Source organism: Rhinoderma darwinii, chromosome 4, assembly GCF_050947455.1.
Source record: "Rhinoderma darwinii isolate aRhiDar2 chromosome 4, aRhiDar2.hap1, whole genome shotgun sequence".
Classification (NCBI taxonomy): Eukaryota; Metazoa; Chordata; class Amphibia; order Anura; family Rhinodermatidae; genus Rhinoderma; species Rhinoderma darwinii.
The window spans coordinates 240142944-240158423 of NC_134690.1; the positions used below are offsets into that span (position 1 = coordinate 240142944).

The window sequence follows — 15480 nt, forward strand, 5'->3', positions numbered from 1 at the left end:
CTGTAGATAGTGGCACATACAGCCCCCCTTGTAGATAGCTCCACACACAGCCCCCCTGTAGATAGCTCCACACACAGCCCCCCTGTAGATAGCACCACTCACAGTCCCCCTGTAGATAGCTCCACACAGCCCCCCTGTAGATAGTGGCACATACAGCCCCCCTTGTAGATAGCTCCACACACAGCCCCCCTGTAGATAGTTCCACACACAGCCCCCCTGTAGATAGCACCACTCACAGTCCCCCTGTAGATAGCTCCACACACAGCCCCCCTGTAGATAGCACCACTCACAGTCCCCCTGTAGATAGCTCCACACAGCCCCCTGTAGATTGCTCCACACACAGCCCCCCTGTAGATAGTGGCACATACAGCCCCCCTTGTAGATCGCTCCACACACAGCCCCCCTGTAGATAGCTCCACACACAGCCCCCCTGTAGATAGCTCCACACACAGCCCCCTGTAGATAGCTCCACACATAGCCCCCCTGTAGATAGCTCCACACACAGCCCCCTATAGATAGCTCCACACACAGCCCCCCTGTAGATAGCTCCACACACAGCCCCCCTGTAGATAGCACCACACACAGCCCCCCTGTAGATAGTTCCACACACAGCCCCCTGTAGATAGCGACACAAGCAGCCCCCTGTAGATAGCGACACACGCAGCCCCCCTGTAGATAGCGACACACGCAGCCCCCCTGTAGATAGCGACACACGCAGCCCCCCTGTAGATAGCGACACACGCAGCCACCTGTAGATAGATCCACACACAGTCCACCTGTAGATAGCTCCACACACAGCCCCCTGTAGATAGCGCCACACACAGCCCCCCTGTAAATAGCGCCACACACAGCCCCCCTTGTAGATAGTGCCACACACAGCCCCCCTGTGTATAGCACCACACACAGCCCCCGCTGTAGGTAGCGCCACACAGCCCCCGCTGTAGATAGCGCCACACACAGCCCCCCCTGTAGATAGCGCCACACACAGCCCCCCTGTAGATAGCGCCACACACAGCCGGTGAGGTCAGATGACAGGTCAGGTGACTGGACTGGTCCACTCCCCGGCAGGCATCGATCCCAGTCAGAACACCGCCGCAAGACTCCTGCCTTCTTCTGATCGCTGCTGCAGACGTCTGGCATGCAGGGCGCCTGTTAGCAGCGATCAGCTGTTTTGATACAGCTGCAGCGCCCAGCGGGACATTTTGAAGCCCGGGACGGCGGGACATCAGTGAGAAACCGGGACTGTCCCGCCGGATCCGGGACGGTTAGGAGGTATGCATTAAGATTCATGTATCTTTAAATCCATGCAAGAACGAATATAAACTCAGCCTAAACTAAACCAAAGCAAGAGCAGCCAAAATTGTTTAGAGGACCTTAGAAGGAAACCCCAAGCAATAGGTATGTGTGAAAAGAGAAAATAAGATTATTACTTTTTCTGCAGACTCATTGTGGGTGTAGATTTTCTCATACTGTCTAAGTTTCAGACAGTTTAAACTTAGACAAGGCAGTCAGAATGTGTGCAAAATTACAGTGGCGGATGAAGTAGACTATAGGCCCTGGGCTGTTCCACAAACTTGGGCCCCCCTTCCCCACGGCCGCTCTGCCGTGTCTATAGTGAACATTACCTTTCTGTGCGAGCATTGACAAAAGGGTGTTACAATTCCCCTTGTAAAAAAGATGTGACCCTACATACTGACAGTCTCCAACTATCGCTGACAGTATCACACTGTGTAGGGACACATCCTCTTGACAATGGGAATGGTAACATGCATTTGTCTATTAGATCTGGGTACAAAAAGACTTTATGTGGAATACAAGGATTTCCTACAACAGACATGTCAGGAAAGTGAACAGATCCTCTATAGATCCAGTGACTCGCAGCCATTTCCAGTCTCTATAGAAACACAAAAATTCAAACACCAAGGCCCAGGCCCATACATTAAAGAGGCTGTCCAGGCACGGACCGGTTTTTCATGCTGATGAGCTATCGATGTGCCTGGGCAACCCCTTTTACTCAGACTAATAAATTTGGACCCCAGACCAGATCCTAGAATACATAGAGACAGCAGACCTTCTAAACTATTGCAGTCCCCAGACCAGCCCTCCCTAAACAAACAGACCCCAAAACAAACACCCTAAATAAATACAGACCCCAGAACAAGCACCCTAAATACAGACCTCGGACCAGACCTGACCCCCTAAACTATTAATGACCCTAGACCTGACTCCCTAAACTAATACAGACCCCATAAATAAAGACCCCTAAACTAATACAGACCACAGACCAGGCCCATTAAATACAGACCCCTTAAACTAATACAGACCCCATAAATAAAGACCCCTAAACTAATACAGACCCAAGACCAGACCTCCTAAATACAGACCCCCAGACCCCTTAAACTAATACAGACCCCAGACCAGACCCCCTAAATACAGACCCCATAAACTAATACAGACCCCAGACCCCTTAAACTAACACGGACCACCTAAATATACAGACCCCAGATGAGACCCCCTAAATACAGACCCCAGAACTCTTAAACTAATACAGACTTCAGACCAGACGCCCTAAATACAGACCCCAGACCAGAACTCCTAAATACAGACCCCTTACACTAATACAGACGGCAGACCAGACCCCCTAAATACAGACGGCAGACCAGACCCCCTAAATACAGATGGCAGACCAGACCCCCTAAATACAGACCCCTTAAACTAATACGGACCCCAGACCTGACCCTCTAAATACAGACCCCCAGACCCCTTAAACTAATACAGACCCCTAAATACCGACCCCCTAAACACAGATGGCAGAGCAGACCTCCTAAGTACAGACCCCAGGCCCCTTAAACTAATACAGACCCCAGACCTGATCCCCTAAATACAGACCCCCAGACCCCTTAAACTAATACAGACCCCTTAAACTAAGACCAGACCCCTAAATACAGACCCCAGAACAGACCCCCTAAATACAGATGGCAGAGCAGACCCCCTAAGTACAGACACCTTAAACTAATACAGTCCCCCAGACCAGACTCCCTAAAATACAGACCTCTTAAACTAATACAGACACCAGACCCCCTAAATACAGACCCAAGACCCCTTTAAATTAATACTGACCCCTAAATACAAACCCCTTAAACTAATAAAGACCCCAATCAGACCCGCTAAATATACAGACCCCAGATCAGACCCCCTAAATTCAGAGCCCTTTAGCTAATACAGACCCCACACCAGACCCCCTAAATACAGACCGCAGACCCCTTAAACAAAGCCATCCCCTTATACTTACATAGCAGCTCACCTCACAGTCTTCTCTATGGAGTCTTGCTGCTATTCTAGGACCTGTGGTCATGTGACCAGCAGGTCTCTAAACAGTAAAAAGAACTGCAGACATGTGACCTTATGTCTGCAGGTCCTTTTGCAGGTCCTTTTGCAGGGCATACACAATGCAATTTAGTCACGGTTTTTGCTGCGATTTGCGGCAAAAACCTGACAAAACTGCATTGTACTTTGTTTGGGTGGCCGTGGGCCCCCCGGGAGCCTCAGGCGGCCGCCCAAAACGCACTAATAATGATCCGCCATTGAAATTTGGCACATCTTGCTAGTCATGCTATAGACTTTTTCTGTTCATTATACCACTTATTAGTTGGCTTTGTTTATGCCATTTTTTGCGGCAAAATATGGTCCTATTTTTGGAGCACAGTGTCGCATTTAATCCATGTGCCCTCTTTTCCATTAAGCCACAACCTTCTTGTTGAGTGTCAAAAAATGTATCTAAAACAGTTAATAAATGTGGCGCACAGCATGTACGCTAGAATTCTGGATCAATTTTAGACCAAATTCTGGCACATTTTTAATAGTAAATCTGCCCCAATATCCTTGTACCGCCAATGTCTAAAAATATTTGGCATTACATACTGTAGATCACTTTTAAGAAATAAAAAAAGTCACGCTATTATTCTGCTAAGGAAAGTATACATTGGCATCGGATAAGGTCCTGCCCCTGCCATTGTGTATTTACAGTGGGTAGTCAGGAAGGGGTTAAAAGTAGAATTGCATGTTAAGAATAATCATTGAAGCAGACTTGAGCTGTCAAGCGTCAGTCATAGCAGATTTATACAAATAATTCAGACCAATGAGATTACCACAAGACAGAAAAGCCTGCAATGATTCTGCCATAATTTATAATTGAAGACCATATGATTTATATCAGGTTAGATTGCAATGAAATCTATTCTGAAAATAGCGCATTTTCTTTTGCATGAAGAAAACATTGTAAAATAAAGAATTCTAACCCATACAAATGGATATTTAAAATGTCAACATGTCTCATGCTGCTCTTTTCGCAGTCCTATCCTTTTCTTAAAAATAATAGCATACATTAACATGTGCTTCCTAGATGACCAGACACATTGCTCTTAATAGTATTATAAAGAATTGAATGCAATTTGATAGCAGCGCCTTTTCTTGTGTCTTCCTCAGGGGTGGACACAGACAGCAGAGGGCCCGTATGCAAGAACAGTATATGGCCCCCTAATATTTCATCATAGAGCCCCCCTCTTATGTCTCTCTCTATCAATCCACCAGTAATTGTGAGCTATAAAATTCATTAGCTCCGTCCCTTACATGTAATCTAATAGTCAGGAGGATGTTGCTAGCTGCTTTTAGGGTGCCCCTTACTTACTGGTCCCCTGTGCATCTGCACAGGTTGTACATTTTGTATGTCCGCCTCTGTACAACTATTTTGAGTTTATTATCTCTAGTTTGCTGTGGTTTGTTTTTTACATTCTAGAAAAGTTGTTTAACTCAGATAAGGGCTCATTATAGACAGTAAAACAATTGAAGGTAGAGATGCCATCCATATAAATTTTTCAATGGGCCGGACACCAAAAGTAATGTTTCGGCTTCAACTGAATAGTTTCTGAAGCAGTGAAAAAGTGAGTAAATACATGTATAAATACCCGCATGTATTACAGTTTTGCACGGCATCCCAAAGATAAATAGTTGTTTTTTTTAACGCTCCCATCAATCAATTTTAAATATTTGTTCTTCTATTGAAGATTGTAAAATTGATTCGCCAGTTGTGAGATTTGCAGATAATTAGGCCAATTCAGTTGCTCAAGAATAAATTGAGAAGAGAATTTTAAGAGATTTGTTTATCTTGAGTTAGCTGATAATGAAGTCATACTACACAGAAACTCCTCTCTGTGACCAAAAACATGTGCTCAAGCTGGCTCTTAGAATTTTAATGGGGAATAGGATGTTGCTCATGATAAGTAAATAAAGAAGCAAAAAGCACGGCGCCACATAGTCCAGGTCAGTAGGACTAAAAAAGAGTAGAGAACGTAGTTAATATGCTCACCACGTGGAGGTTGGTAAAGGCAATAGGTAAATCCACTAGTGCTGCTGCCAGGATCCGAGCCGGTGAAACAACCGGTCATCGCTAATTAGAACACATGGGGAAAATGAAAAAAAGAGAAGGATCCTATAGGGCGCTGCTGCGTGGCTGGAGTAAATAATCAATAGTGGTAGGAAATATATAAACAGATATTTATTGAACACATGAAGGGCTACGCGTTTCAACACTGAACCAGTGAGGAAGACACTGGTTCAGTGTTGAAACGCGTAGCCCTTCATGTGTTCAATAAATATCTGTTTAAATATTTCCTACCACTATTGATTATTTACTCCAGCCACGCAGCAGCGCCCTATAGGATCCTTCTCTTTTTTCATTTTCCCCATGTGCTCATGATAAGGAAAGCCTAAGAAATGAAGGTTACTAAAAAATCACATCAAATAAGCCATTATACGGCTACATTGATGGAAAAAGTTACGGCTCTCGGAGTGCAGAAACACAATTATGACCATTTAAAAAAAAATCGTAAAAAAAATTATTTTGGGAAAAGTACTAAACCGTAAGAAAAACGATACATATTTGTCACTGCCGCATTAATACCAACCAATAGAACACAGTTAAGATCCTATTTTTAATGCACTGTTAACCTCTTAACGATGAGCGACGGATATATCCGTCACAAGCAGGTGTTAGTTCCCGCATAGTGACGAATATATCCGTAGCTCTGATCAGATGGGTACTGCCAGTGTACCCACGCGATCAGCAGCAGGAGCACGGCTGTTATACACAGCCAGGCTCCTGCTGCAACTGCCGGAATCAAAGAGCGCTCCGATTCCGGCAGTTTAACCCATTGGATGCCACTGTCAATAGCGACAGCGACATCTAATGTGTTTGACAGAGGGAGGGAGCTCCCTCTATCACTCCATCGACGCCCCCGCTAAGAAATCACGGGGCGCCATCAGGTTTCCATGACAGCCAGGGGCCTAACAAAGGCCCCCCAGGTCTGCCTTCAGCATCTGCCTATTAGGCCATGCCAGAGGCATGGCCTAATAGATTACCTGTCAGTTTTACACAGGCAATAATGCTTTGTTATACTAGGTATACCGAATCATTATATAAGCGATCAGCAGATCGCATGGTGAAGTCCCCTATTGGGACAAAAAAAAGGAAAGTAAAACAGTTAAATAAATTTTATGGAAAAAAAAAAAGATTACAGTAAAAATAAAATAAAACCCCTCTTTTCCAAAAAAAAAGTAGTTTTATTTAGTAAAAGTGTATAAAAAAATAACATACACATATATGGTATCACCACGATCATAACGACTCAAACAATAAAGTTAATGCATTAATTAAACTGCTGGGTGAACGGCGTCCAAAAAAACAGCAAAAAACAATGGCAAAATTCCTTTTTTCCTCCCATTCCCACCATAAAAAATAAAATAAAAGTTAATCAATAAGTCCCATGTCCCCACTACCAATGAAAACTACACATTGTCCCGCAAAAAACAAGCCCACATATGGCTACATCGACAGAAAAAAAATATTACGGCTCTTGGAATGCAGCGATGCAAAAACAAGTAAATATTTTTTTTAAAAGGGGTTTTGTTTTGCAAACGTAAGAAAACATAAAACCTTTAGGTCTCATTCACACGACAGGGTTTCCCGGCCGGGTGCCGGCTGTTCATAAATCGGCCGGCACCCGGCTGCATTAGGAATAATAGACCCCTAATGGGGCTATTCACACGACCGATTTTTTGACGGCCGGGAAAACCGGCCGTCAAAAAATAGGGCATGCTCTATTTTAGGCCGGGTACCCGGCCGCCCGGCTCCCATAGAAGTCTATGGGGCCGGGTAATACACGGCCATCACCGGAATGTGTCCCGAGTGATGGCCGGGTTTTCCGTGGCTTGCGCTCTATCTCTTCCTCCTCACAGCGCAGAGTGCATGTGAGGAGGAGGAGTTGCTGCCATTCAGACGAATGGCTGTACACTGTGTGGCAGGGCCGGGGTGTACAGCAGGTGGAAGGGAGTGCTGCGCTGGCTCCCTTCCCCTGCTTGTTTTAAAAGCGCCCTGGCCCGGCGACACCTTCCATGGCACCGCTAGCAGCTGCTGCTGCTGCGGCTGCTACTACTGTAGCGACCCCACTATAGCAGAGCAGGGAGGTATCTCCCCGCTCTGCTATGTGTTAGCTCCATTTTAGCTCCCTGAAGGAGCGGAATCCCCGTGTGTTCTGGGATTCTGCTCCTGGAGCGCTTGATGTCTCTGTCCATATCTGGGCAGTGACATCAGGGGAAACTCCTGAAGCGGAATCCCCGAACACATGGGTATTCCCCTTCAGGAGTTGCCGCTGATGTCACTGTCCAGATCTGCCCGGCCCAGAACGGATGCAAAAATAATGCAAACCGGCCGGGAAAAATGGCGGAATCCCGCCTTACACGTTTGGTATCCCCATAATCGTGCCGACCCATAGGATAAAGGTAACATGTTATTCATGCCGCATTGTTAACGGCATAAATGTATAACGTGAAAAACAATACTGGAATAGCCGTTTATTTTAAAGAGGCTCTGTCACCACATTATGAGTGCCCTATCTCCTACATAAGGAGATCGGCGCTATAATGTAGGTGACAGCAGTGCTTTCTATTTTTAAAAAAACTATCTATTTTTATTTTTTTATTAGCGATTTTAGATTTATGCTAATGAGTTGCTTAATTCCCAAGTGGGCGTATTTTTACTTTAGACCAAGTGGGCGTTGTACAGGGGAGTATATGACGCTGACCAATCAGCCTCATGCACTCCTCTCCATTCATTTACTCAGCGCATAGGGATCTTGCTAGATCCTTATGTGCTGTCTTATACTAACACATTAACAATACTGAAGTGTTTAGACAGTGAATAGACATTCCACGGGATGTCCATTCACAATCTCTGCACTTCGTTACCCTGCCTGTGGTAGTTACAGCGGAGGAAGCGTGATCTCGCGAGATCTCGCTGTAAATGACAGGTTACAACGAGATCACGCTTCCTCTGCTGTAACTACCATAGAAACAGTAACGAAGTGCAGAGATTGTGAATAGACATCCCGTGTAATGTCTATTCACTGTCTAAACACTTCAGTATTGTTAATGTGCTAGTATAAGGCCTCATTTACACGAGCGTATTATACGCGCGTGCGACGCGCGTGCTTTTCACGCGTGTCGTACGCACCTATAATAGTCTATGGGGCTGTTTAGACGATGCGTGAATTTTGCGCAGCGTGAGTGCGTTGCGTAAAACTCACGACATGTTCTATATTCTTGCGTTTTTCACGCAACACGCACCCATTGACTTCAATGGGTGCGTGAAAACAACGCATGCCACACTGACGGTCCTGCGTTGCATGCGCGAAAATCACGCAAGAGCTGTCAAACTCCTGAATGTAAACAGAAAAGCACCACGTGCTTTTCTGGTTACAAACATCCAAACGGAGTGTCAAATTCGAGATGAGCGCACCGAACTTCACCGGGTTCGGCCAAACTCGTTTTGACCGAAACCGGTAAAAAATGTTCGGGTACGCGACGTCAGGAGACAGTCACTGTCCACGGTGCTGAAAGCGTTAAACTGGTTCAGCACCATGGACAGTGACTTCCGCTCCGAAAATCCATGAACCTGTAAAAAAAAAAAAACGTTCTGACTTACCGATAACTCCGGTCCGACCTCCCGGGATGACAGTTCAGTCCAAATGACAGCTGCAGCCAATCACAGGCCAAGCACAGGCTGCAGCCAATCACAGGCCAAGCACAGGCTGCAGCCAATCACAGGCTGCAGCGGTCTCATGGACTGCGGCGTCATCCTGGGAGGTGGGGCCGGATGGCAAGAGAGGGACGCGTCACCAAGGCAACGGCCGGGAGCCCGGACTGGAGGAAGCAGGCAGTTCATGGTAAGTTTGAACGTCTTTTTTTATTCACAGGTTGGTGTATATTGTGATCGGCATTCACTGTCGAGGGTGCTGAAAGAGTTACTGCCGATCAGTTAGCTCTTTCAGCACCTTGGACAGTGACGGGCCTCGACTACCTCATCTCTATGATGGCGGCTGCGTGAAAATCACGCAGCCGCGCATCATGACACACGGAGCTGTCAAATGCCTTTTGCGCGTTTAAAACGCAACAAGGCTGCGTATACGCAGTGCATACGCCATGCAAACGCGCGCAAAACGCAGCGTTTTTTGCGCGCGCAAAACGCACACGCTCGTGTAAATGAGGCCTAAGACCGCACATAAGGATCTAGCAGGATCCCTATGCACTGAGTAAATGAATGGAGAGGAGTGCATGACGCTGATTGGTCAGCGTCATACACTCCTCTGTACAACGCCCACTTGGTCTAAAGTAAAAACACGCCCTCTTGGGCATAAAGCAACTCATTAGCATAAATCTAAAATCGCTAATAAAGTGGTGAAAACAGATCGTTTTTTTAAATAAAAAGCACTGCTGTCACCTACATTATAGCGCCGATCTCCTTATGTAGGAGATAGGGTACTTATAATGTGGTGACAGAGCCTCTTTAAATTCTTTCCTAAAATAAAGTTAATAAAAGTTAATCAATATATTATATGCACCCAAAAATTATGCAATTGAAAAATACAACTCGTCTTATAAAAAACAGGCCCTTAGGCTGGATTCACACGCGTGCAAAAACCACTTGACAGCTCCGTGTGTCATCAGTGTATGATGCGCGGCTGCGTGATTTTCGCGCAGCCGCCATCATAGAGATGAGGCTAGTCGACGCCAGTCACTGTCCAGGGTGCTGAAAGAGCTAACTGATCGGCAGTAACTCTTTCAGCACCCTCGACAGTGAATTCCGAAGTGCTTCCGTGCGGCATGCGTGGTTTTCACGCACCCATTGACTTCAATGGGTGCGTGATGCGCGAAAAACGCCGAAAGAACGGACATGTTGTGATTTTTTTTCAGCGGACTCACGCTGAGTAAAAATCACGCACATGTCCGCGCGGCCCCATAGACTAATATAGGTCCGTACAACGCGCGTGCAAATCACGCGCATTGCACGGACGTTTTTCCCGTTCGTCTGAATAAAGCCTTATACGGCTATGTCGACGGAATAAAAAAAAAGTTACGACTCTGAGGGTATGTTCACACGCTTAACCGAAAACGTCTGAAAATACGGAGCGGTTTTCAAGGGAAAACAGCTCCTGATATTCAGACATTTTTTAAGCCACTCGCGATTTCCACAGCGTTTTTACGGCCGTTTTTGGAGCTGTTTTCTATAGAGTCTAAGAAAAACGGCTCCAAAAACGTCCCAAAAAGTGACCTTCACTTTTTTTTCGCGGCCGTTTTTTTACGTGGCCGTTTTTCAAAACTGCCGCGTAAAAAAACGGCCCGTTGGAACTGAATGCCGTTTTTCCAATTGAAATGAATGGGCAGATGTTTGGAGGCGTTCTGCTTCTGATTTCTCTGCAGTTTTTCAGGCGTTTACGGCCTGAAAATAGGCCGTGTGAACATACCCTTAGAATGCAACAGTGAAAAAACAAAACATAATCCTTGGTCACTAACGCACAAAATGGCTCGGTCATTAAGGAGTTAATGGCAGAAATACTGTTATTATGGCATTCCCTTCCAAAGTATAAATTAATTAAAGCTAATCAATAAATTAGATGTACTTCAAAATCGTGCCAAGTTATGGCTTTTGGAATGTAAGGATTAAAAAATAGTTTGGTCAAAAAAGTCCAAACAGGCCTTGTCGTTAAGGAGCTAAGGTCAATAAACCAACAGATCCAAATGGTCAAGCCAAGTGATCCTCAAAATGGAATTGATTTTTTGAACCAGTGGCATTAATAAAAGAACAAAAAAAAAAACTATAGCAAATATATAATGTAGAAATAATTTTTCTTTTTTTTTCTTAATGTATTGGGGCAGCATATGAATAAAACAATATTTAAATTAAAGGGTAACTAAACTTTCAGAAAACTTAAGGAAAGCCGATGAAATGGTGTATGTGCTCATAGACTTTCTATTGAGCCAGCACACCGTTACATCGGCTTTCCGAGAAAAGCCGATCCGAAACCAAGCGGCTCAGCGCTCACTCGAGCGCTTCTGCCAGTTCGTTTTAGCTATCGGTTAGGGTCTCAGTGTTTAGACCCCCACAAATCAAAACCTCTGATATGTGACTATGACATGTCCGAAGTTTTCTGAACATTTAGTTACCCTTTAATTAAAGTCAAAATAGCTCAACTGTCAAAATAACTAGAGAGAGGCCCTATATATTTCTTGAACAGATTCACTGACAACCCAGCCTATCTGGGTTCCATAAGTAACCTTATTTAACTTTACTAAATATTAGATGTTAGAAGATTGAGGTTAGTTACTGTAGTTTTAATACCAACTGGCATGTTGAGCAATGTTAATAAATAAAGGATGTCAGGTGATGAAACAAACAACTTTTTGTAATCTTAATGAATTCAATGTATATGAAAGGGCTGTTTTCATCGTGATTTGATATGAAAATTATTTCTATAATTGTGAGACAAATTTATTTCTTGTGAATCGAGATGGATGACTCATACTTCTGTCAGGAACAAAATGTAAAAACATATTTAGACAAACTCTAAAACCAATGTCCAAGAATATTTTTATTTGTCAAAATACTGGTTTACCCTTGGCCTCACATTATAGTATATTTTCTTTCCTACGTGGTCTTGACATGACTTTTCTCTGTATCATTGTATATACTCTACACATTTGTTAGTTTCGTGTGCATTCTATAAGAATCCATGAAGTGTTAGAATACAATAAATAATTTTTTTAAAAGGGCACCAGGTTTGTTTTTTTTTCCTTACTTGCTTTTTCACTTTTTCTTCTAAATAAGGGGATGTAGAAATAAATGCATTAGAAATAAATTGTATTTCCTCTTTACCTAATGAGAAAGATTCTACAATCATAGCCCCTCCCCCAATAAATATAGTTATCTCCTTCCCTCCGCAGCCATTTTTTCTATTTTTGCCTTTTCCTCCCCATATTCCAAAAGCCATAACTCTTATATTTTTAAATCGATATAGCCATATGAGGGCTTATTTTTTGCGGGACTAGTTGTAGTATTTCACAGCACCATTTGTTGTACCATACAATCTACTGGGAAACTGGTAAAAATTCATTTGTGGAGTTGAATGGAATGGAAAAAAACAGTGATTCCTACATTATTTTTTAGCTTTTGTTTTTATGGCGTTTGCCGTACTTTGTTCTGCTGGTTAATACGATTATTATTTTTTATGTTTTACTACTTTTACAAGGAAAAAAACAAATTGTTAAAAATAAAATTTGTTTTGTGTTTTCTGAGAGCCATAACTTTTTTATTTTTCAGTCATTTGAGCGGTATGACGGCTTACTTTTTGCAAGGCAAACTGTAGTTTCTATCGGTACCATTTTGGGATCATTGAGACTTTTCCATATTTTTATTTCATGTTTTGTGGAAAATGAGAATACCAAAAAACAGCAATTCTGTCATTTTGATGTTTTTCTTTACAACTTTCATTATGCGAGTCAAATAATGTTATATTGTAATAGTTCGGACTTTTACAGATGCGGCGATAGCAGTTATGTTAAAAAAAAAAGACATTGCTTTTGTGGAAAAAACATTTTTTGAACTTTTTCATATTTTATTTTTTTTAGATATTAAAAAAACTTTCGTTAACTGTGTTTAACTTCTTTTATTAGTCCCCCTGGGGGACTTGAACCAATACCAATGTATTGCAGTATATCGTAATTCTGACAAGCTCTTTTTAAAGGGAATTTCCCATAATTAATAATTTATAATTGAAGACCATATGATTTATATCAGGTTACATTGCAATGAAATCTATTTTGAAAATAGCGCATTTTCTTTTGCATGAAGAAAACATTGTAAAATAAAGAACATTCTAACCCATACAAATGGATATTTAAAATATTGACATGTCTCATGCTGCTCTTTTCGCAGACCTATTCTTTTCTTAAAAATAATAGCATACATTAACATGTGCTTCCTAGATGACCAGACACATTGCTCTTAATAGTATTATAAAGAAATGAATGCAATTTGATAGCAGCGCCTTTTCTTGTGACTTCCTCAGGGGTGGACACATACAGCAGACGGCCCCTATGCAAGGACAGTATATGGCCCCCTAATATTTCATCATAGAGCCCCCCTCTTATGTTTCTCTCTATCAATCCACCCGTAATTGTGAGCTATAAAATGCATTAGTTCAGTCCCTTACATGTAATCTTACAGTGAGGAGGATGTTGCTAGCTGCTTTTAGGGGGGACCCTTGCTTACTGGTCCCCTGTGCATTTGCACAGGTTGTACATTTTGTATGTCCGCCTCTGTACAACTTCTAAATAATTGTATTTTTGTGACAGCAATTCTGTCATTTTGATGTTTTTCTTTACAACTTTCATTATGCGAGTCAAATAATGTTATATTGTAATAGTTCGGACTTTTACAGATGCGGCGATAGCAGTTATGTTAAAAAAAAAAGACATTGCTTTTGTGGAAAAAAAATTTTTTTGAACTTTTTCATATTTTATTTTTTTAGATATTAAAAAAACTTTCGTTAACTGTGTTTAACTTCTTTAATTAGTCCCCCTGGGGGACTTGAACCAATACCAATGTATTGCAGTATATCGTAATTCTGACAAGCTCCTTTTAAAGGGAATTTCCCATAATTAATAATTATCACTTATCCACAGGAGAGGTGATAAATAACTGATCGGTAGGCGTACGACCACTTGGACACCCACTGATCACGAGAACAGGCTTATCTTGCCGTTCCTGGGAGCCCTAGAGGAATGGAGCGGTAGTGCATATGTTCGGCAACTACTCCATTCATTTCTATAGGGCTACCGAGCACTAATAAAAGTACAAAGATGGCAGACCTGAGGGCCTCCATTAGGCCCCTAGGCTGCCATGACAACCATCGTCACACTTCAATCGCATTGCGGGTTGGGGTGATGGACGGTCAGAGGGGGCTGCCCCTTTCTAACGGCTTTGATTCCGCGGTCGCTATACACTGCAGCATTTAAGGGGTTAAACGAGTGGGATCCTGCTCAAGTGGGATTCTGCTCTTTATACTGAAGTGTCGGCTGTAACATACAGTCGACACACGCTCGTTCTAGGGAGCGGGCTCAGCATGTGAGCATTCTCCATACTCCCCCACTAGATCTCCGCTGTATATATATGGCGGACGTCGGGAATGGGTTAGGAGTCGGATCAAAAACTATATTGTTGATATATAACACAAGTGTCAGTGTAGTCTCAAGGGAAGAGTCTGGCAAAAACTAATACACTGTGCTGTGCTTTGCACATAGCCTGCGTGGGTGGTGTATGACACAGGCATTCTAAGAACACCAAAGAGAGAATCTGTGTCATGCACCGCCCCCTCAGCCCTACCCTCGGCATAATACAGTGTATCTGCTTGGCCCCGAGTGCTCCTATTATAAGAATCAAATGATGTTGTACCATAATGGTCAAGGAAATGACAATTTGATAAAAGTCATTTTAAATGTTGTTTAAAAATTCATCCTCTCTTCTAGATACACACTTGTAGACATTCTGCGTGCCATATTGCTATCTCTGGAAGCTATGATAGAAGATCCAGAACTCCAAGTGAATGGATTTGTATTGATTATAGACTGGAGCAACTTTACTTTTAAACAAGCCTCAAAGTTGACCCCTAGCATGCTGAGACTAGCAATAGAAGGACTTCAGGTAAGAAAATTGTTCAGTTACTTGTGTTATATCTTTGTGCACAATGCTACTGTTTACTGTATTCAGATTTCTATTAATAATTTATCAATTGTATACCTATTCAGTGTAGATTATATTATTGAGACTCACACACATTAAATACAGTAAAAATAATGTCATCTATCAGGTGTGACTGCTTTAATACAATTTGAGTATAAAACATAGTGCATGTAGTTATTACGGCTCGATACAACCTCAGAGTTGTAGAGTGCCATAATATGATACCCACAGATTTCTGGAGGCTTCAACTCTTCCTCTGTATGCTTCAGATTTTTTTATGGTATGCACCAAAGAATGCTGTATTACGAGCAATATTTGCATATTTTTTCCCCCACCTCAATACCCCCTGG

General features: G+C 42.9%; 1 protein-coding gene across 1 annotated transcript in view; it reads left to right on the forward strand.

Moving 5' to 3' along the window:
• The window catches only part of LOC142759773 (clavesin-2), a 75509-nt gene that overhangs the window by 22046 nt on the left and 37983 nt on the right, over positions 1 to 15480 (forward strand). Inside the window, exon 2 of the mRNA XM_075862313.1 lies at positions 14917 to 15091. Coding sequence (XP_075718428.1) covers positions 14917 to 15091 — 175 coding nt within the window. The remainder of the gene's footprint in view (positions 1 to 14916; positions 15092 to 15480) is intronic.